Source organism: Prionailurus viverrinus, chromosome D3 (genome assembly GCF_022837055.1).
Source record: "Prionailurus viverrinus isolate Anna chromosome D3, UM_Priviv_1.0, whole genome shotgun sequence".
NCBI lineage: Eukaryota > Metazoa > Chordata > Mammalia > Carnivora > Felidae > Prionailurus > Prionailurus viverrinus.
Window position 1 is genome coordinate 59,653,923 of NC_062572.1, and position 23,067 is coordinate 59,676,989.

Sequence of the window (23,067 nt, forward strand, 5' to 3'; positions counted from 1 at the left end):
TGGCTAAAAATAGAGTCTGAGTTTTTCAAGGGATGGTATTTTATGGATGTGAATTAGTTACTTATCCATTTAAATTAACTGCATACCAAACTCCCATCAGGGCCAGGCCAAACTAATCAACTTTTTAATCTCCTGTCATATGTCACCTCAGCACACTTAAGACACACTGCTCACAGAACACAGTTTGATAACTAAACAGTGCTCTTTGCTGTATTTAGTGTAAAATGCTATAGGAATTCATTTTGTATTTTGCTTTACTGCTATATAATTCTGGTATAAAATTGAGTGATTTCTCAAGCTGTGGTATTTAAAACGATCTTTATTAATTTGTTGCTTTTTAATCTGCAAATTATGCGGTCTTTCCTGATGGAAAAAGTACTGTTAAAAACATTTGTTGAATGAAATCAGCTATGAGGTGCCACTGAAATCGAGGCCCTTGTCTACCACAGCCTTTCTGATTTCTCTGCCACAGTGTAATCCGTGATTAAGTATGGCTTCTAGAGAAACGGAGTCTATATGATAACAGCAGAACCATGAAGATAAGCATTTATACTTTAGGGTAAATTAAATTATTGGCAAAAAGATAGCCCAGTTGATTAGAAATGTGGATATGTTCACACTGAGTTACAACTAATCATACTATACTTTTCAAATAAAATGTAATTGGAAACAGCAACCATTTTCTTCACTTTTCCTTTAGTTATACATCTTCTTTATCTTGGCAGAGAGACTAAAGAACACAAGTCTCGGAAGTCAAGTTGCCTGGATTAAAAACCCTTTGGCTCTGCCACTCACTTGCTGTGTGACCCTAATCAGTTCATGTATAGCTCTCTGGACCTCAGTTTCCTCATCAGTAAAATAAGAGAATTATTCCAAATGATGTCTAAGACCCAGTCCTCCATGACTAAGCATTATTAGTGTTTGCCAATATCCAGTTCCCCTCCCCTTCTGGAGCCACATGACTAGTTCTGGCCAATCATATATAAGGATAAGTGTTTGCCATTTCCTGGCTATAGCAACCTATATACAATTCTTCAGCTTCCCTGCCTGCCAAGACAATAGGGAAGCTTCCGTGTTCCAGGTGGTGCAGCCAGAAGATAGTGAACCCACTCTCTGCCTGGACCTCCTTTAAGCATATGGCATAAGCATAAAATAGATTTGAGTCATGTTAAGCCATTGGAGTTTTGAGGCTAATTTGTCCTGGTGCATAACCTAACTTATCCTAACACATCAGATCTAACTTTCTATGGTTTTGTGGGTCACTCTTTCCATGTTCTAGAGATTTTTTTTTACTCTATTATATGTGGATAAGAGTACTATGAAGGAATTTGAAGCCCACAACTTTTTTTCAAATGGTTAAATAAGTTGGTACCTATTAAATCAGTCTTTAAACACAAATCCCTATCATTACTCTGTTTCAGCTTGTTTCTCTGAAAGATTGATTTCTGACACACTTTCTGATTCCCAATTATTTTGGCTCTAATTTTTTAATGGAGAAATTAGCTGGTTTATTTCCTCATTCAGAGTATCTCTCCCTAGCTGTTTTAAGCATGAAATTGTATAGAAAAGTACAGCTTTCCTTTGTTTCTAACTTTTAAAAAAAGTCTTGGCAGTCCGTATAAAGAGATGAATGTTACCATTGCCAGGTGTCTCCAAGGAAGATTCAAACAAAGCCCGTGCCTTGAGCATGAAGTAGATCTGTCTTTATGATAAACTTTCTTGGAAGCAGTACCCAACGATGTTTTGGTTGAACACAGAAACCACTGTGTTGAATGACAGATATAATTGTATTGAACAGTGTCTTAATGCTGTGAGAATAAAAACTGCAAAAAAAAAATCAGCTAAAAGGAATTTCAGTTTACAGTTTTTCATATCATAGAAAATGATGACATTTCCATGCATGAAATATAATCTGATTTTGCCTGGGACTTGAGGGCAGGGCGAGGTACATAACTTATGAAACCAACGCAAAGTGAAAATGTGGGGTCCGTTGTTCAAAAAGTAGGATGAAAATGTGCAGTTAAAGGTCCTAAAATGCAAAACTTTTTCTTTTAAGAAGAAACGTATAAAGCATAACCAGTAATGGTGATTCGTGAGTAATAACATACACCTGCAGATAGCAAAAAAATGTATATTTTTGTGGTCATAATTTTATATAGCAAATAATAATACTTTGTTAATGTGATAACTTGACTGATCCTAAGATTTTTCTGGCTGGCTTTTCTTTAAATTCATTTATTAGATCATCAAAATTGATTCATTTAGCAAGTTTATTTTAAATGATACAATTAAAAGCAAATCAGTCACTCTCGGCAAATGAAATAGCGCACATAATTTCTGGCAATTTTTAATTTTGAGAAGAATATTTCTGCTGATACTACTGACACTAGAAGTGTTAGGGATATATTAAAGGCTCTGACAAAACTGGGATAGATTTCTGATAAATGATTTAAAAATATAAATTTCAGTATCTCTTGAGCTGATGACACAGAGCAATTTTTCTAAAAAGATTCGATTCTTTATACACATTAGCTTTATGTGTGTCAGAAAATCTAATTTTAAGTATAAGTTTGTACTGTGTTGTTTTTCCCTAGCTTTTCCTATAACTTGTAGAGGTCATACAAGAAACCAAAAGTCACTTAATGATTTGTATATAATTCTAAACTCCTACTTTTGCTTTCTATTGCTGTATCTTTCATGATGTAGGAAAATTAATTTTAAAACTGTCCTCCTCACTAGTTCATTTGAAGCTGCATGTGAAAATAGTGTTCTTTTCCATCAGATGCGACAGTCTTTAACATTTAATTGCTATTTCTGAACCTGTGGATATTTGCTTTGCAATGATGCAGCAGTTTTTAAGACCAGATTCTAAACTCCTCAAAGAATTCTGATATTTCTTCGATATGCTTTATTGCAATGTCCATGTATATACTTTTATTTTATAATAATTTACTAACGTGTTATTGCCTAAACACCACCATTCCCATCTCCGCGCTCAGGTCAGAGAGCTAATATTTCGCCTTGGGGACAGGATCTGGGAAAAGATAGGCAAGCCAGTCTCTCACCGCTGCTGCCGCTGCTTGCCTTCACCATAACCGTAACCAATCTGGGCCCAGGTCCTAGCCCAGCCACACCCCTGGCGCCCTGCAGTGCCCCAGGCTGCTTCTGGTATGAATGTGCACACCAGGAAGGCAGGCTAGCTGTTTGGCATAGGCACTGCCTATTGCCCACTGTGCCTGTGGGTCCAAACCCACATATGCATACCCAGCACATCTCCTCTGCTAACACACCTGCTCCCTGGTCTCATCAGACTTCAAAAACACAAGGTCAAAGATAAAATCAAGAGTTTCAAGACCACAACAGAAGAGCATTAAGCCAAGTCCAGGCCCCTGTGCAGATGCACAGGTCACACATGCCCTGTTTGAGGCTTCATGACGTATCTGTAGAAATTGCTTGCCCCTCATATGAATGAATGTGGAGGCAGATACATTTATGCCTTTGACGTTCCATACTGGACATACATACAAATAGGCCGTGGATGAGGATACATATTATTGGCCACCACTAGTTTCTCTGCCTCTATGCTGCCCTAAGCTTACCTTTGTTTTGTTTTGTTTTATTTTTATTTAGAGAGAGAGAGCGTGCACACATGAGCAGGAGAGGGGCAGAGAGAGAGGAAAAGAGAATCCCAAGCAGGTTCCTAGCTGTCGGCATAGAGCCTGATGCGGGGCTCAATCTCATGTACCGTGAGATCAAGACCTGAGCCAAAATCAAGAGTCAGACACTTAACCGACTGAATCATCCAGGTGCCCCTAAACTTACCCTTTGTGATGAAAATGCTAGACACCAAGGCAGACTTTCTTTGGAGGGGGCTCTTTATAGATTCACATGAGAGTGTCTTTTCCCAAGGTTCTAGAGAGAGTGGGAGTAAGATAGCAGGAAGGGAACTAGTATTTACCGAGTACTTATTATGTTATTTTATACCAACCGATTAATTTAATTGTAACAGTTCTGTCAGCCTTTTATGCATGAGAAACTGAACTGAGAGGTTGAAGAACTTTCCCAAGATCATACAGCCTGCAAATGGTAGAGCAGAGATCTAAACCAGGTCTGGCTGGCTACAAAGACTTTGAGAGGCAGCTTTAGTGTCCTGGATGTGAGCACTGGAGACAAACTACCTGGGTCCAAATCCTGACTTGGTCATATAATGGCTTCATGTTGGATGAGTTACTTCCTGAGCCTCAGGATGTGAGCACTGGAGACAAACTACCTGGGTCCAAATCCTGACTTGGTCATATAATGGCTTCATGTTGGATGAGTTACTTCCTGAGCCTCAGTTTCCTTGTGTATATAGTGGAGATCAGACTAGTATAATACCTACTTCACTGGGTTGTTTAGAGGGTTAAGTGAAGGTTGAATATATATAAAGCATTAAGAACAGTGCCTGACAGTAAGCTTGCAATAAATGTTACTATGTCTGTCATTACTATTGTCAAATTCCTTTGCCCACTCCACAGTCTCCCTTCACAGGTTAGAAAAGAATGTTAACGATCAGAAGAAGAGAAGAGCTTACAGACAGACAGCAGGAGCCTTCTGCTGTTTACCTTTCTAAAGTTCCCCTAGAAGGCCCTCTTGGAAATGATGTGAGCGGTGATCTGATTCTCACCCCAGGCAGCCCAACTCTGTAGGTTTCTTGGATTCTAATGTTCCACCAGTCTGATCATTTTCTGTCTGGGTTGTGTGTGTGTTGCAGGTATGAGACCTCTCTGTTGGATTTGGTTCAATCTCTGAGTCCAAAGTCTGCTCCCAAACCTCAGCCCCATCCCTCCAGAGAAGCTGGGGCCTGGAATCACAGTACTTGCCGATTTAGTCCTCGAAAATCAATCTGGAACAAGGTGGGGGCAGGCAGGACCCCTGAAGACCTGGAGGAGAATCAAATTCTGGAAGATATCTTTTTCATTTGACATTGAAACACATGCTACAAAATTTCCATCAGAAATGTGTGGGCTTCTTTATGTACTGATCTAGGCTGTTAAATTATTTGATGGCAAAGTAACCGTGTCTCTCCCATACTAGCATCCTGTTGTGTATTGAACACAGAAATCATTCTACGAACCCGGAGTGGTTTTGGTCAGACCAATCAGTAGGTAACACATTAAGGGGTTATGGGGGTGGAGGGTAGTATCTTTTCTAGGCCAAGCCTTGTCATATTCGGCCTGGTTTCAAGAGTGTTTCCTTCTCAATACTTTATTGGAAAAGGTTGGCTTTCTTTCGTATACAAGGAAAACGTTTTCACTGAAAGATCCCTCTGATTTCAAAGTAGCCCCTTTGTAACATAAGCAGTTTCAGAAAGACCCTTTACCTCTCCTTTACCTCTGTTCCCTCACTGCCTGCCTCTTTGTACGCGTAGCCATTGAATCCCAAAGTTGGAGCTCCTGTGCCTATGCTCACAAGCAACCCTGGGGACTAATTGTGAGCCAGTATCAGTAGTCATCAGCCCAGCAGCTGCCCATCCCTCAACCAAGGGGCACAATGTGCTAGGGGGAGGGACCCACCCAACCCTTGGAAACCAGCATTAAATCACACAACAGAGTGACTACCCTCAGGAAACAAAATGGAGGCACAGGCCTAAAGTGCTTTTCCTGCCGTTCACCCATTTCCCAGGATAAATAAGAGCAATATCTCAGTACGTCTTATTGGCCCAAGTGTCTATATTCTTCACTCTTCGGAACTGCCCGTGGCTGTATCTGGGGAAGATGGCAGAGCTAGAGAGGGGCATCAGCTACCACAGGCTGATAGGCTCTCCCCGGGCCTCCCTCCTACCTATGAGGATCAAAGGCCCTGGTGACCAGGCCTTTTATGTGCTCTGCTCAGGATCACTGTCCCACTGTCTCATGACCTCAAAGAACCATCTCTACTTGCCAGATTCTCCTTCACCACCCCAGGCAGAGTCTCTCCATCTTTCCCACTGTGCCTCCATTTGACCCGAGAAGGCCTGTGGAAGAAGTACACTTGAGGCCTCGTTTTCTCTCTGTTCTCCTATTCAGCAGAGCTCTTGAGATGGGTCCTTCAGCTTACAATGGGCTCTGGTGGGCACTCATGCTGATCGGCAGCATGATGCGCCTGGTAGAGCCAGTGAGTTTAAAACTTCTCAGTCATTGGAAGCAAGGGGAAAATGTGTCCCCAGATGTGTATGCTCAATGACTTTATTTGATCTGGAATGTGTTGCTTTTTTTCTCTCCCTTTCACCAGTCCCAGGCTTGAAGTAGGACCAAGAGTCTTTGTCAGTTAGTGAGCGTTGGTAGCCAAAGTCAGGCCACCCAGTGCAAACTGCATTTAGTGAGCCTGCATGGCCTTATCAAAACTAGATTATTTAAGCCTACAAAAGCCTTGTTAAGCAGAGTCCTCATCTGAATGGATCTCAATTTCACTGTCTCTTCAGGCTGAGGCCCTATCATCTCTACTCAGCCTTCCTTTACCTGGGTCTTTTTGCTCTTTGGAAAAAAGAATGGAACCTACCAATACCATATCCTTAATTCAAGGTCAAGATTAACTAGGTTTAGGCATTCAACTGAAAGGTTGAAAAAATACTGCCAATTACAATGTTCTTTTAAAATTCACCCCTGTGAGAGTAACTGAGTCCATTTCATCCCATTTCAACAAGTGTTTGGAGTTTCTTTTGGTGTGGCAGAAGGGGTAGAAGCTGAGAGCCTTCAGCCATTTTCTCAATTAAATTTAAGTTTCCAGAACTTTCTTTTCCTTGCCCCAGGTGTCATGAGTACCTTAAGTACATCCCCCCTTGGATCAGCCATAACGACACTCTCCCGTTTGGACGCCGGTGTCTTTACAGCTCTCCAGAGTAAGAGGGTGCCAGAAGGACCAAGAAAAGGATTATGATTTCTTTAAGAAGCTTGTTTGCCTTTAGAAGAATCATAAGTGAGATTTAAGCTGAGGTCTTTTGGGGTGAGTCTATCACATGCCACAGATTGGAGTTTAATTGCTTCTTTACCTCCCCCTGCATGAGCAATTTGGAAGAGCCAAGATGAATTTTCAGCAGAGCATCAATCAACGTATTTTTCATATGCTACATTCCCCCACCAGTTGCCTTTCTGTATCCTGTGGGCATTTCCCGTGTGTCAGGGCAGTAGGATGTGAATTTGTGTCTAATCCAGTATCTTCCTTATGAATTGAACAGTGTATGTTAACATCTTACTCTGTCTTGGAGATACATATGTGGAGATACATATATATATGAAAAGGTTCTTGTAGGACTTCGAGGCTGTTGTAGAGCCTGGACGCTTGACCTAATTGCAGATATCGTATGAAAAGAGGAGCAGACACAGAGGGGTCAGGCTTTCTTCCTGGTAAAGTACTCCCAAAGTGACTGCCTCCAGCTGCTTCCTCAAAGCAAGACTGGATACGTATTAGGAGAGCTGCACATAGGGCCACAACATTGCCTACCCTGCTACCCACTATTCTGTGAGAGAAAAAACAACCAGTGTTTGCAAAATGGGAAAAGGCAAAGTATGTCCACCAGAGCTCCCTACAAGGGCCCAAAGTGCCTGATTTAGGAAACTAAGGTTAATCAAGAAAAAGCTTTTGCTGACAGTCATCCTTCCTGGAGGCACACTTGTGTTCATCCAAACAGACCCCATGGTGGGGACTTCTCTAGAAAACCCCAAACGTCACGAGGAAGGAGGGGCTCTCTCCTTCAGAGCTGCCCTTGGCTGTTGGCCCAGCTCCCAGCACCTGGCTCCTATGAGAGATTTGCTAGCCAGAGACTCTGGGAAGCAATAGGCCTAAAGGAGAGAGCCGGATGAAGTCTGCAGTCATTAATGAGGTGGAGAGGCTACAGCAGACTCCTCCCAGCTCGTGCTTTAGCCTCCCCTCAGTGCATATTGTTTCTAATGTGGGCAACTGTTCATATACATGAGAGATTTTAAGTTAATCAGTTAGCTCCATGGCTATTCTCCTCATGTGGTTGTGGTATCGAATCATCCCTTCGACACCCCTCCTCAGATCTGTAAGGCGTAGCTTGGAAGCAAGAGCAGCACCACAAATTATCAAAATGTTGTTTTCCTCAGTATGTGTTAAACATCAGGAGCGTGGGTCAGCTCAGAGAGAGGAAACGGTTTGCCACAAACTGTTAGGTTTTCCTGGTTGACTCCAACCCACTCCCATCACGGACCCCAAGTCTCCTCTAGGCTGTGTGGTTGCTGGAAAGGAAGTTTCAATGTACGTGCACCCCTGAGTCCCTTCCACGTGCCTGTCACCCAAATTGTTCAGCAAGGAAGAACTATCACCGCACTCGGACACAGGAAAAATGGTCCTGTCTAGGTGGCTTTAGGTGCTAAGAGATGCTGGGGAGGGCTTGTGTGCCTGAAATGCCCAGTTTTGAGACCAGACTCGTGGATCCAATTAACAGCCAGAGACTCTATCCTGCCCCTTTTTCCCCAGGTCAATCTGGCACCTCCCCCTGATCAAGGGGACTGCAGGTATCCCTCAGAGGAGGAGGTGGCAAGACCACAGTCCTCACTCAACCAGCTCCGAGCCCTGTGCGTCATCTTGTTCAATGCTTATGATATTTGTACTTTTAAAAAATCATTTCAGGGGGGCGCTTGGGTGGCTCAGTCGGTTAAGCATCCGACTCTTGATTTCGACTCAGGTCACGATCTCACAGTAAGGGAGTTCAAGCTCCATGTCAGGCTCCGCGCCAATGGGGCGGAGCCTGCTTGGGATTCTCTCTGTGCTTCTCCCCCGCTCGCTCGCTCGCTCTCTAAAAATAAATAAACTTTAAAAAAATAATAAAAATACAAAACCATTTGAGTATATAAGCGTCTCTTGTAAGCCACCTTTAATTCTTTGTGGAACGAGGACAGGGAAACATGTACACGTGCCTAGTGTTAGCATGTTATCTTGTGCACCGATAACGAACATGAGGCCTGACCTACCCTAACTGAGGCCATCGGCCAGTAAAGAATAGAATTCCAACTCAGAATCTGGGGGTGGGAGGGCCATTACTCCCTTCTCCCCCCTCCCCCCCCCCCCCCCCCCCGTCTTCCGGTCAAACCCGAGTAGTAACGAGTCCACCTCCTACTCCTCAATCTTCCCTCTCCGCCCTCTCTGCTGACACGTCTCTAGGACAACAGTCTCTGTGTTGGGCTCCCTGCTAGATGGCCTGGACTCATCCTTGAAAGAGTGACTTAACCCTCTTTGCCTCGCTCTTATCTTTAAATGGGGATCGTGACAGAGGCTACCTCGGAATTGTGAAGGTGCAGCGAGCATGTCGAGCACTCAGCACAGGTAAATAAGCACTCCTAAGGGTTACCTGTTAATTTTTCCCCGTGAAGCGACCACGGTCATCTTGCCATGTCACGCCCTGGCTTAAAGCGTTGGAAAGTTCCAGTACTTCATTTCCTATTGCACTTAAGTGGGAGCGTGGCCTTCTGAGCATTAATGCATGAGGCTCTTCATGGTTTGGCCCCTTCGTTTCCCTGCTGTTTCTTTCTCTTGACTTCTGTGCTCCAACCACTGTGAACTTCCTTAGTTACTGAAGGCAGCGTGATATCCTTCTCGCGAGCTTCTCATGAGCTTTCTTAGCTCTCTGTATATCCTCTATCACAACACTTACTGTGCTAGGACTGTCTGTTTATCTGTTCCCTCCTTTAGATGGTAGGCCCCATGGTGGCCAGAATAAGATGTTGGTCTTAGCCATCACTCAGTCCCAAGAAAGGAGCATGATTCCTGGCACGTTACAGACTCTCATCATTATCAGTTAGATGGATAGGTAGGTGCACGGGTGGAAGGGAGGAAAGGAGAGAAGGAAGAAATGTGTGCCTCCAAAGTTCAGTACCCTGAATACTCCAGGCTGCTTACACCTCTCTCACAGGGAGAAAGATAGGGCTGTACTGAGGGGTCTGGGGACATTCTATTGCTCCCTCTCTATTCCCACACTGACTCACATTTTCTCTCCAAACAAATCTAAGACTTAACAACTTTTCCTGTTTAAAAACCCAAAGGACTCCACGATGCTTACAGGGCAAGGAGCATGCACTTTAGAGTGACCTACCAGGCAGGACTCAGCATCTGACCCCACCTCCCTCATCCACCTCACCTCCCTCCTCTCTCTGCTCTATTCACCTTTCCAACTCACAGCTATTGGCCACCTCCCAAAAACACGCTGCTCTTTGCCATCTGTGTGGCTTTTCCACATCTCTGTCTCACGGATGACTTTCCCAGACCTAGCTCAGCTGTCACCGCTTCCATATTCTCCTGATCCCTCCGGGCATCCTTATAGACTCTCTGCTTCTGCTAATGCTCCAGAGAACCTTCTGTCCTATCCCACCTCAAACTGTGCTGTATTGTCTTGTGTACTGCTTGTCTCCCTATTAGCATGCTGAGTGTCCAAAGACGACAAATATTGACCTTGGAATCAACTCAGCTCTACCACTTGTGAGATGTACACATTTAGGCAAGTTATACTTTATAAATTTAAACTTTATTATAAAGTTAAACCTTACAGGGGCACGTGGATGGCTCAGTCCATTGAGCATCTGACTCTTCATATCGGCTCAGGTCATGATCCCAGGGTTGTGGGATTGAGCCCCGCGTAGGGACTCTGTGGTGAGCCTAGAGCCTGCTTAGAATTCTCTCTCTCTCCTTCTGCCCCTCTCCCCCACTTGCACTCGCTAGTTGCCTCTCTTTCAAATAAAAAAATAAAGTTAAACTTTATCAATTATAATTTCTAAGCCTCAAATACAGTAATTTATAAAATCATTTATAAAAAGGGGGTGGTAATTCCTACCCTATGAGTTGGTGCCTTGAACGCTGACCTAGCCTGGGAAAACTAGCCCAGAGGAAAACTAGAATGATTAGGCAAAGATGCCCATGCAAGGAGGCTGAGGCAGGGTGTCCAGTGGAGGCAGAGGGGGCTCCCTGGAATGTAGGGACCAGAAGTCCCAGGAACAAAGAGCAGTGTTGGGGTGCGGGAGACAAGAGGCGTTCGGCCGGGAGACCAGGTCCCATCCTGTCTGAGATCTGCACAAGGCATGGGCGCCAGCCCCTCCCTCCCCTTCCTCTGCGGTCCATAGCTGGGCTGCCTTGGCCCGCACCTCACTGGCACCACCGCACAGACAACAGCCCCGGCCTGACCGCCACCAGAATGTCCAAGGCCCACGGTCCTTCACCTGTGCTGCAGTTATAAACCCTGGTATCCCTGCTCTTTGTCCTTCTCTTCCCCTGTGCTGAGACGAGGGGCTGGAAGAAGGGAAGGCCAGCTGTCCCGCCTCTTGTTGCTGCCAGCCGAGACTCCATGAACCCCCCCCAGCCCTGGCTTTCAGTGTCCTCCTCCCAGCTGGAGGTGATTTAAGCTTGTTGGATTTATATAACATTGGGAAATGGTAAACTGTGTAAATTTGCTATGTTTTCCAGGGACAGTTATTTATGGAGAGGCATTTTTAACTCAAGTGCAGAAGTGTTAAATCATTATAATAAATTCATGCTATTCAGACTTTCTTACATTGTAATAAATTTTTTCTAAGCATGAATGAGGAGATCCATGATTCCTCTAATATACTATTATGTATTTCTTCTCAAAATGACACAACTTACTATATCAACGTGGAGAATAAGAGAAGGAGATTTACTGCGATGGAGGGGAAAAGGTTGAGTAACAATGAGTGTGAGAAGGGTCTCGGGAGCAGTGACCCCAGGCAGAACTTTTCCCTGCCTCTCTGTTTGCCACGCACCTGCTGGGAGGAGAAGCAGGTGCAGCCCCAGCAGGGGAGGGCCAGCTAGGGCTGCGACCCCCAAATCTCCCACCTGAGCTTAGGAAAAGAGCAGAGAAATGGGTAGGGGCCCCGGGGCTTCCGTCCCACCCTACGCAGGGGGAGGTGCCGGACTGGGCGGTCTCGAAAGGAAAAGCCCCCTGGTCTTCCAAAACCTTCAGTCCCGGGTGGAGAGCGGCCCTGCACACGGCCCTCTCCTCACCTGTCTCCCACCTCTCTCCTCACCTGGATGCTCACCTGGACCAGAGGGTTCATACCTTTCATCAGATCCCCAAAGTTCAGGACACATTGGTCTTCAGTAAGCTCTGAGGCCTTTTGTGATCGTCCACTATGCACTAGGCAAAGTTCAATGACATCGGTTCTGACCACCAGCAGCACACAGGCGCTCCTTCGAGCTGCAGTTAAGAGCTCCCAGAGGCCAGAACAACAGCCCCTGGGCGGGAGACTTCCATCAGGATCTTCCCAGAGATAGGGCACTTTTGCTGGGCGAGGGCAAGGACAGGAGGGTGTTCCAGGCAGAGGAGGAGCAGTGTGTCAAAGGCATGGAGACAGAGACCCCCAAAGTAAGCTCACGCGGACAGTGTTGAACGCTAGGTCTGGTGTTCAAAGTCAGAGGAGTGGTGGGGTCCAGCGGAAAGACACTCATATAGGTTCCAACTATCGCTGCTTCCCTGCTGCCTGTCACCTCCCCAGCTGGGGCTCCCAGATCCCTCCTTAATAGGGAAGGAAGAGGGAAATTGGCCCCTCCAATGCCCGGTCCAAGTGGCTGACAGCTATCTTCAGGCTGACCCAGCTAATTCCAAACTGGCCACCTGTTTTGGTTTTGTTTTTTTTTCCATTTTATTTTGAAGCCAGACTTCTAGAGAAGTTTTGGAAATACCGCAAAGAATTCCTGTATACCCTTCACCCATATTCCCCAAGTGTTAACATGGTAACTCATTTGCTTCATCATTCACTCTTTCCCACACGTAAATAAACACATCTATTATTACCTTTTTCCTGAAGTATTTGAGAGTAAGTAGCACACATAATCCTCTCTAATAGTTTGGCATGTATTTCCTAAAAACAAGGACATTCTCTTACATAACCACAGTACAGTGATCAAAATCGGGAAGTTAACATTAACACAGTGCCGTTATCTAATCTACAGACCTTAATTGACATGTTGCCAGATTTCCTTATTAACTTTCTCAGTTTCCTTTCCTTAAATATCTTTTTAACAAAGGAAAAACAATGCTGGCTCAGAATCATACGTTGCATTTAGCTATTGTGTCTCTCTGAGTACGATCCACTTGTTTGGTTTTTTTTTTTAAGCTTATTTATTTTTGAGAGAAATTGCAAGCAGGGTAAGGGCAGAGAGAGGTGGAGAGAGAATACCAAGCAGCCTCCACCCTGTCAGCGCAGAGCCCAACTCGGGGCTCGAACTTGTGACCGGTGAGATCATGACCTGAGCCGAAATCAAGAGTTAGCCACTTAACCGACTGAGCCCCCAGGCATCCCTACAATCCACTTGTTTCATAAAACGTTCCCCAATTTGGGTTTGTCTGATGTTTTCGTATGATTAAATTCAGGTGACGTGTTTTCAGCAGGAGTAGGTGATGCTGTGTCCTTCTCAGCACATCATACCAGGAGGCCCATGACAGCTATTTCCTTCATTCCAGGGCATATTAATGTTAATCACATGGTTAAGGTACAACTGTACAGTTATTAACCTTTCCTTTGTAACGTATTAGTCTGGGAAGGGGGGGCGTACTTTGAGACTGTGTAGGTATTGTTTCCCTTCTACCTTTTACCCACGAGTTTCAGCATCCTCTGATGATTCGGCACATTCCATTTAAATCCTAGTCTTCTGTTGGGTTCTGACTACCCTCTTTGACCAGCCCAGTACTAGACAAGAGATTGGAAAAGGAGACAACTCATTTCTCTTCATCATGGACTTCAGCTAGGGAGGGAGCCACATACACAGAGCAGCACAGAACAGCATGGGAACAGGGCCCGGTGATGTGGTCCCCACTCTGAGGTCAACAGGAGGTCACAGAAGAGGTGCTCAGCCTGATCTAGAGCCCCCTGGGGCAATGGACCCTGAACCAAGGGCAGGGAGAATGTGAATGGTCAGAAACCTGGAACAACATGAGAATCTGTGTCCATAAGACATCTGTGAGGGCCCCAACAAGAACTTTTCCCAAATGCCTATCATCCCCCCAGCTCCCAGTAATGAGAAGACCAGAACCATCGGGCTATCTTCTAATCCCTGTGCAGAGCTGGGGCAAGATGAAGCCGAGGGGCCTTGCTGGGAGTGTGCCAGGCCTGGGCTGCTTCAGAAGGGGTGCATGGGAGACATCCTCCCTACACCACTCTGCTTCTCATTCATTTGGCAACCATTGTCGAGCTCCTTCTATGTGCCAGACCTTGCGTGCAATGCCAAAGGCCCTAATACCTCAAGTAGTTCTTAATTAAAGGGGATACCTTGAGCCCAGAGGCATCTTAAGGTTGTCAAGCGCTCAGGACAAGGCGTCAAGTGTCAAGACTTGCTTCAACTTCTGCCCAGAGCGGAGAGCAGGACAAAGTGGCGGGGAAAACACTGTTCTTTTCTCTCATTCGGGTGGCTCTTATCTCAAGAGCTAGGCTGAGGGCTTTCACAGCCTCCCTCCTCTGCCCTCTCTCTTCTCCAGGGCCCTTCCCAGCACTTAGCAGAGAGCTGGACCAAATCCTTGAGACCCAGGCACCGGCTCACTTCTGCAGAGGAGGAAACTGAGGCAGAGGCCTGAAGCCTTTCCAGGACAATCCTGCTTCCACCCTTCCCGTGGTTAGGTTGTGTGTCTGTGTGAGTCTTGGGAATACAGTCAGCGAAGAGGCTTCTGAGTGAAGAGTCGTGATGCAAGTGCCTGGAATAGGTAGCCTCTTCCAAAGTAATACAGCGATTACAAGCACAGAATCTGCCAGCAAGGGACCAGGGCTCACACCCCAGCTCTGCAGTACCGGTGACTTTCAGTACACGGCTGAAGCTCCTCTGTAAAACCGGGTCCAGAGTTATCAGGAAGACAGCTGGGATGGCATCAGTGAAGTAGCCAGGACAGTGTCTGGGTCATCAGTGGTGGGGGGAGGTGGTTTTTAAACAAGGCCCTGCATCTTCCCCAGCATATTCCCCACCTACCTAAGACATCTGACAGTTCTTCAGAATGTCTACCCATGGGCCCCTCCCTTGGGGCTCACCCTCCAGCGCCCAGCCCAAGTGTCTCCTCCCTAGACTTGACCCCTTGCCTTCCATCCTCAGGGTCGCCCCGAGCCCTGCACCACACTATTCCGCAGTTGTCTTTGTCAGGGAACCTCACATGGGGGAATGAGTGCAGCTGATTTTTATTCTGGGCCCCATTACTTTCTTGCAGTGGCATTTTGGGCAAGTTGCTTACCTTCCCCAAGCCTCTTACTGTGATTCACGTGGAGACTCTGGAAACTACAAGAATCCTCATACCTCAATTAGTGGAGTACGGGGCCCTCAGAAATGGTTACATTTTCCCCCTTGATTTTGAGTGGTGGGGAACCAGTTTGCATCGATCTTGAAAGTTTGTTTATAGTTTTCTGCAGAGTTCAGTGTGCTGGGGTAAACAAAGCTGTCACGAACTCAAAAGGTTTTGAACCTCAAGTGGCTACATCAACTATTAATAAATACTCCATTTATGAATTTCCTCTCCTTGTTAAGAATAAAAGCTAACTGGGTCTTTGGGTTTTCTGTCTCCCTCCAGGCTCCCCCTCTGTCCCCACCACCAGCAAGTGCTCCTAGGCAGGGAGAACTATGGATTCGTTAGCAACACGCTCAGTAATGTGTCATTCATTCATTCATCTCTAAGAACCCCAGCTCCAGCCCCGCTGATGAAGGAGGGGAGGAAAGGAAAGGACTGGTACCTGAGTCAACATAGATGACACCATTTCCTAAAGGTGAAATTGGGTTGTTGAGAAAACCTCAAGAAGAAGCAGGGAGGTGGGAGGCAGGACACAAGCGTTGGAGGAAGTGGCTCTGAGGAGGATTCACAGCCCCGGGAGGCGGGATGCAGAGATTAAGTGCATCGCATCACAGACTGACAGCCCTGGGCTTGAACCCTGACTCTGGGTCATCTGGGCAAGGGACCACCCCTCGCTGAGCCTGTTTCCTCATCTGTAAAATAGGGACAAGAACACTCACCTCAGAGAATTATGGGAGATTCTAATTAAGTAACTCCACACAGGGGCTGGCTCAGAGCAGCATCCATAAGTGGTAGCTACAGCCATGGCTCAAAGAGCCCAACTGATAACAGTGACCTTTTCCCAACCAGTGGGGGTCCTGAGCAGCCCCGGGCCTGCTGGGAATCCCACAGGCCAGCTGCTGGAGCCCGGGCCCATCACTGCCTGGCTCTGGATGTCCCCACTGAAAATGGGGACCATGGCTGAGTCCCTTATACCAAAGCACATGTACCCACGTGTACACATTTAAACAGGGTAACAGAAACAACTGATCACACTGGCCGGAAAGGGTGGCTGGATTCAGGGGTGGGAAGGCTTTTCACGGTATACTTCTTCATACTTTTTGAATTTTGAAATATATGAATGTTACCTTTCCAAAAAAAAAAAAAAAAAAAAAAAAACAGGTAACATTTAAAAAATGCAAAGACCAAATTAACATGCAGCCTGAGGCCATACGAACCCAGAGGAGATCAGCTGTAGACAATAACAGCCACGGTAGCGCCAGGAGCGCTCCTGGGAGAAAGGGCAAAGAAAGGAAGGGGCATAGGAGCAGCAGCTAATTGGGGTCCCTGGAAAAGAGTGTGAACAGCGAGAGACAGAGGTGTGTGCCCTCGGCATGACAGCAATTCTCTGGGAGTGTCGCAGGGCTGACTGGACCATGAGAAGATGGCTTACAGTGGTCTGATGTCAAGTTCAAGCTGGCCTCAGTTGAGACACGAATTGTCAATGGAATGGAGCTACAGACAGGGAAGAAGAGGACCGGAGCCTGAACTACTCGTTCTGAGTATCTGTAGTGTGCTGTAGAAGAATTTATAACTCAGACTCCTTGGGGTAGGGTGTAGCTGTACATGGCTGTGTCCCATTCACTCCTCACAACTCTTGTGGTGGTGGTAGTATTATCCCCAGTTTAGAGAGAAGGAGATTGAGGCTCAGAGAGGTTAGGTGACTTTTCCAAAGTGACACAGAAGATATCTGAGTGAACTGGGATTTGCATCTGGTCAGACGTCAAAGCCCATGCCTTCTTCACCTTGATACACGGGTCTCTAAGCCTCCTCCTGGTCTGGGCAAATCTTGGGTGGACCCCCACAAAGGGTGCAAGCCCAGAGGGGGGCATTGGGAGCTCCCGAAGGGATGAGGAGTTAGGCTAGCATGAGGGAAGAGGAGATGGGGTGATAAGGAAGGGCCTGGGGTGCTGGGGCTGGCTGTCAGGATCCCCAGCACTCACCAGCCAGGCCTGAAGCCCAGACGCTGAGGGGATGGCAGAGAAGGCAGGTAACCAAAGGGAGGACTCGCAGGGGGAAGGGAAGGCAGCTTGGAGAAACAGACAGAGGGGCAGACAGAGGGAAGTCTCAAGTAAAAAGCCTATACTTGCAAACACTCATCTGAGGGGAAGGGAGTGTTGGCCACACACTCATTCCAAATGTGCTATTATTACTTAAAAAGCATTTCCAGGACACCCACCACGTTGGAACATGCCTTCAGTTGTCTGAAGTCTGTGCTTTCCTCCCCCCCTCCCTTCCTTCCTCCCTTCCTTCCTTCCCTCGTTCGTTCTTGCAGGCAGTGAACCAACAGTGACTGAAAGCCCAACTGCCAGCAACGAATGGTCTACGAAGGTGCGATGTCAATGGCCGCTAATAATTTTTGCACGGGGGTGGATTCCATTTTGTGAGATAGACAGATGGTATTCACAGCCAAGTCTGGTATGTCACCTTGGGCAGGGCTGGGTTCCTGAGCTCACTGCCCAGATGTCCCATAACTGCCTTACCCTTGTGGAGAATGCTCCTTTGGGTTCAACCGGGTATAATTCCAACACTGGCCCAGCAGACCTCATGCCAGAGGGAGCATAGAGTCACCCGGCCCAGCGACAGCAAAGCTTGGAAGGCAGGTGGAAGGAGGACCCGGAGGCACTCGTGTGGGTGGGGAAGCTCTGCTGTGTCTGTGTCTCACTGTACTCGGTGTGCGGGAGTGCGTGGGATCCAGCTCAGAATAGGAAAAATGTCAGATCTTTATAAAAACCCAGAAGGAGACGGGAGCTATTAACTACGAGTTCTCAGTAAACATATTCTTTTCATATTAGCCTCACAGAGAAAGAAAGGGGGAAGGGAGAGAAGAGAAAAGTGAGCACAAAGAGTGGATGAAGAGCTGAAGGCTTTAGAAAGTCACCAGGAACAGGGGCTGGAGGGGGGCCTGGGGAGTCTAACCAGGAGCCAGCACCTACCCTTGGGTAAGGCTGGGGGAGGCCACGGGTTCCCCCAACAGCTGCAGCAAGGGTGCAGCCGTCCCACAGGCCACGGCTGGCCTCTAGACATCAGTGCTGCCTCAGAAAGGTTGAGGGCAAGCCAAGATATCTACCGATGAAATGACTTGATATCCGGGATTTGCTTCAAAATAATTCATTAGTTGATGTATGTTAAAGCCAGGTGGTACATGGAAGTTCTTTATGCAAATACCTCTACTTTTCATTATACCTGAAATAACAAAATGATGATAACAAGCAAAAAAATCTTTCATTTATTTATTTTGAGAGAGAAAGAGGTGGAGGGAGGGGCAGAGAAAGAGAGGGAGAGAGAGAGCCCCAAGCGGGCTCCTTGCTGTCAGCGCAGAGCGTGACGCAGGGCTCGATCCCACAAACCGTAAGATCATGACCTGAGCCAAGCGCAAGAGTCAGACGCTTAACTGACTGAGCCACCCAGGTGCCCCAGCAAAAGTCTTAACTGGAGGAGCTAAGAAGAGATCACAAACTGCAGGTAGAATGCTAGCAGAGGAATATAAGCCATAGAATACAGGCAGAAATTAATGAGATTTGTGTCTTGGGTTTTCTTAAATAACACTGCAAAACAGGGGTTCTTAGCCAGGAAATGATGTGGGTCCCTGAACTCCCTGTAATTGTGGGCAAAGTGACCTGATAGTTTTCGGCAAGTTTTCAAAGAATCTGTGACTTTCCCCCAGAGGTTAATAAACTGTATTCTCTCTCAAATATTCTATGCATTCATTAGTCACTTGGTGTGTGGTTTTAAGTAGAGGATTATTTTCTAGAACTGGCATATTCACATCTGGGCCCTGTGTTTTCATCTCTTCTCTCAGTCAACCATACCTGGAACAGAGCAAAACTGGCCAACCCCCTTCACAGCCCAGCTCCCTGGGGGCAGCTCCCAGGGCCCCCACTGTCCCTGAGCCTCAGCAGTGGAGGTCGGGGGAAAGTTATGCCCGAGAGAAGGGCAGTCAGGGGGAGGGGAGGCCAGTGAGGCCCTCTGGGGTCTGAGAGAGGCAAGGGGAAGTGGTGTGAAGGCCGTTATCCTCTGACAGACTCACTGGCTTTCGGCTGCGAATGTCCAACAGAAAGCATGGTTTCGAATAGTCTGAGGCACAAAAGCCCAGAGAATTCCTTAGGAAACACCTTCCCGGTCCTCACAGGGTAGCACAACACCCGGTGTGACGTGACTCATCCCCCTTGCCATGAATTCTTTCAAGGAGTCCAGCTCCCCACAAGCTCCCCAGAATGGGCCAAGCAGCCCATCCATCACCTGTCCTCGTAGCCTGGTGGGCAGGGAAAGTGGGGTTAGTTTAGGGGACACTGAGGGTCTCATCTTGGAGCCACCTCCACAGTTAAGTCAAGGCTTGAAGGCCTGCCCCATTTCCTGATACATTCAGGCGAACATTTCACAAGCTCGTGTGAGAAACGGGGACTTGGCCCTTGGCCTTGGGAACAGAGGTGGGAACAGAGGATGGAACACGGGGTCCAGGTATGACTCTGGAGCTGGGGCTCTGATCTCTGCTATCAACTCACTTCAGACAAGACATCTGAGGGCTGAAGCCATTCCCCACTCTCCCACAGGAGGGCACAGACAGACCGACAAGGACTCTTGTCTCCCAGCGCTCCTGCCTTCTCCCCCGGGCCAGGCACCGAAGTCAGGAGGCTTGCCTGCCCCCTCAGGTGGAAAGAGATGGAGAAGCTCGGTGGACTCTGCCCATTCCCAGAGCAGGCTGCAGGACCGAGGGTAGTGAGACAGGCTAGAGAAGTTCTGTCCCAGGACACAGCCTGATGAAGGCTTGTGGCTGATGTGCCTCTTTCTGAGCTCTCACCTCAGAAAGACCTGCTCCCTCCTTGCCACCTCTCCACCCCAAGTCCTGGTTCCCATCCTTCTTCCTTTGGAAACCCCACCCCAAGCCCCACCCCCCTCAACACACACATTTCTTCTCAACCCTCCTCTGGCTTTCAGGGTTCGGACATCTCTCTCAAGGGAGAGAGGTGGGAGCACTCCAGGAAGCTCCTCCCACTACACCCCCTTCCACCAGAACCGTGACTCTGAGGGCGTCCTCCAGAACTCCGTTTTCTCCATCTATGCAAACTGTCAACACAGTGGAAGGTGCAGGGCCAAGAGAAAATGCTTGCTGGGAAGTTTAGGGCTGTGTCCTCATCTTTCCTTTACTGTGGCCCCTGTCTCCACTGCCTCCTTCCCAAACTCCTCACAGTGCTTCACACTCTCCCCCACCCCCGCATCCCCCCCCAAACTCAGGTCAGGTGGCCTCAGTTTCCTCTTGTCAGGGAGGAAAGATGGACTTTGTTGTGTCTGGGCACTGTGGCCTTTCCTGCCCAGGAACCAAAAGAATGGGGCTGCAATGGAGACTTCCAGAGACACCCCACCAGTTGAGAGATGTTTCATAGTGTGTAACAGGGCCTCCTTTTATTGCCCCCATTGCCTCCCAGAAAGCACTCCAACAGTGGGCCAGGAGAGCACACAGACTCCATGGGGAGCAGGACCAGGCTACTTCCAGTGGATCAGCCTTGGGGTTTCAAGACACAGCTGGCCAGATTCCAAGAAGCACAGACCATCGAAGAGTCTCGTTTTGATTTTTTCTTTTAAACTGTGCTTTATTTAGGGCTAAGCTGGAGAAAGCGTCATCCAATAGTTACAGAAGGTTACAAGGAGTTTTAGGGAGTTGAGTGTGAAAAGAGCAGTTGTACTGAACTGCGGCTGTTTTTTTTTTTTTTTTTTTACAACATCTGGACATCCTAAAAGGAGGAGCCAAGAGAAAGAAAAAGAAAATTTAAAAAATAATAATTAACTAACAAAATAGACAGAAAGAAAGGAAGGGCAGGAGGCCTAAGAGGAACCAGACATTTGTTCTTCTAAAGCAAAAAGAGGGGAAAATGGTAGGTCCATGAGCCTCCTGGCCTCCAGATGACCCGGACATCAATGAGAGGAGGGTATCAAGGCAGAATGCCAAAGCAAGTCTTCCCAACGGTGCAAATAAATTATAATAAATATGTTATACTTTAAAATATATGTGTTCTTAAATAATTCAGTGTTTTTTCTGATTCTGAGTTTTTTAAGCAATGTCTTTTTTAACTGCTCTAAAGTCATTTACCAAAGATAAATATCGTGCTTTCATTAAATAGTTTTCCTTGTTTTTTTTCTCTATCATTACAATTAAAAGTCCTACAAAATATGCAAATTTATTTACAGAAAAACAGAGCCGGCATCATTTAAACATCCCTGTTTTTCAAAATTCCTTGTAAACAGTTTCAGAAATTCTTCAAAGATTGTTTATTTTTCTCTCTCTTGTTTAAGGTTTTTGTGTGTGTGTGTGTTGTTTAGTTGTTTTAAGATGAATTTCCCAGGTCTCCCTTGCCCGGAAAGTCTCTGGAGCAAGCATGGAAGGCGAGTGAAGCGGCAGGTGTCGAGGGCTTGCGGAGAGCGGGCGAGCGCGCGCAGCTCCCGAGCGAAGCAGGCGAGGGCGGGGCGGCGGCTTTCCCGCGATGGCGCGGCCCCCACCGGCGGTGCGCGGCCAGGAGCCCGCAGGTCTGGGCGAGTCCGGCCTGGCCCTCGGGGTCCACGGCGTCCGACAGCACTCGCGGGGAGAAGGGATCGATGCTCAGTCTAAACTCTACAAAAGTACAGTCCTACAACATCTGGGATTTTAGCAGTAACGCTAACTTCTATAGGTTTTTTTTTTCCTTTTTTTTTTTTTATTTTTTGCTTTCCTCTAATTTTTCTTCTATTATATAGGTATTTTAAACTTCTCCTTTTTAAAATTCTGTACAACTATTATGATTTTAAGAGGGGGAAGAGTTAGAAGCATTTACAGACTTTTCACAACAATTATCTTGCCTTGTAAGTCCCTTTTGTCCCCTCCTTGTTTTCTCACACTTCACGGTTAATGAGTTCTAATATTTTTGTTGCTTTCCCCAAATATCCACCATTTTGTTCATCTTAACAGCTCCATCCAGACATATAATACAGAAAACCATAGGAAAGTGTCATAGACTTGAACGAGGGTAATCAAAGCGCCTCTCAAAGTATCAAAGAACTATTACCTTGCTGTTTTAAAAGCATTGAAGCATTATTTTTCCTTTTTTTTTTTTGTTTTTGTTTTTTTTTGTGTTTTTTTTTTGTTTTTTTGTTTTTTTATTACATTTTTCATAGAATCGCTCTAAGCTGTTTCAAGAACAGCCATGAGGCAGGAAGGAGGTTTTCCTCCATCCCCCTCTATTGGGCATAGAGCTACACAGCTGCAATAAAAAGTTTGGTCCTTTGGTCCCTAAATAGCTAAAGGAATGACAGATAGAGATGCTCAGCGGCGGCCTCCCCGCCGCCCCCTGGGGACCAGGCCCCACCACACCGCTCGCCCCAGCCTGCCTCAGGCGCCCATGGGCTGGAAAAGCCCCGGGGATCGGTAAGCAGCGTCTCTTCCCTCTTCCCAGCCTTTCAGCCTCCCCATCTGGTCTCAAGTTATTTTGTTTTAAAGTTGCCTTTTTTGTGTTTTTTTTTTTCTCATTTTTCTTCATCATCTTCTTCTTTGTGTCATATATATTTTTCCCCCAAACACGTGCCCTCTGAACTCCACAGACGCTATACTTTCCTTGAAGAAATGTTACAGTCACAGAGAGTGTCTGGAGTCTTCAGCTTGATTGATATTGGCTGATATGTCAAAGGTGTCATCCAACAGTTCTCATTTATAAATATATATAGAGAGAGGTTTGTTTTTTAATGTAGCCCGTTCAGCATCCTGCCCTAAAATGAAGAAAATCAGGGCTGATTAAGTCAAGAGAGGAAACACA

The 23,067-nt window shown here is 46.6% G+C and overlaps 2 protein-coding genes across 20 annotated transcripts in view; one reads left to right on the forward strand and one right to left on the reverse strand.

Annotated features, from left to right (window-relative positions):
* Positions 1-18,981, forward strand: part of KIAA1328 (KIAA1328 ortholog) — a 362,834-nt gene extending 343,853 nt beyond the window's left edge. For 3 of the 10 annotated variants that reach the window (XM_047827395.1, XM_047827399.1, XM_047827401.1), the window contains one exon: positions 4,754-5,183. In XM_047827395.1, coding sequence (XP_047683351.1) covers positions 4,754-4,964 — 211 coding nt within the window. In that variant the 3' untranslated portion in view covers positions 4,965-5,183. Of the gene's footprint in view, positions 1-4,517; positions 4,588-4,753; positions 5,185-15,529 lie in introns of those variants that run through there. The other 7 variants (XM_047827404.1, XM_047827402.1, XM_047827405.1 and 4 more) reach the window with 5 other exon arrangements.
* Positions 18,982-22,498: 3,517 nt separating this feature from the next.
* Positions 22,499-23,067, reverse strand: part of CELF4 (CUGBP Elav-like family member 4) — a 295,532-nt gene continuing 294,963 nt past the window's right edge. For all 10 annotated transcript variants that reach the window (XM_047828544.1, XM_047828542.1, XM_047828537.1 and 7 more), the window contains one exon: positions 22,499-23,020. In XM_047828544.1, the coding sequence (XP_047684500.1) occupies positions 22,994-23,020 (27 nt within the window). In that variant the 3' untranslated portion in view covers positions 22,499-22,993. The remainder of the gene's footprint in view (positions 23,021-23,067) is intronic.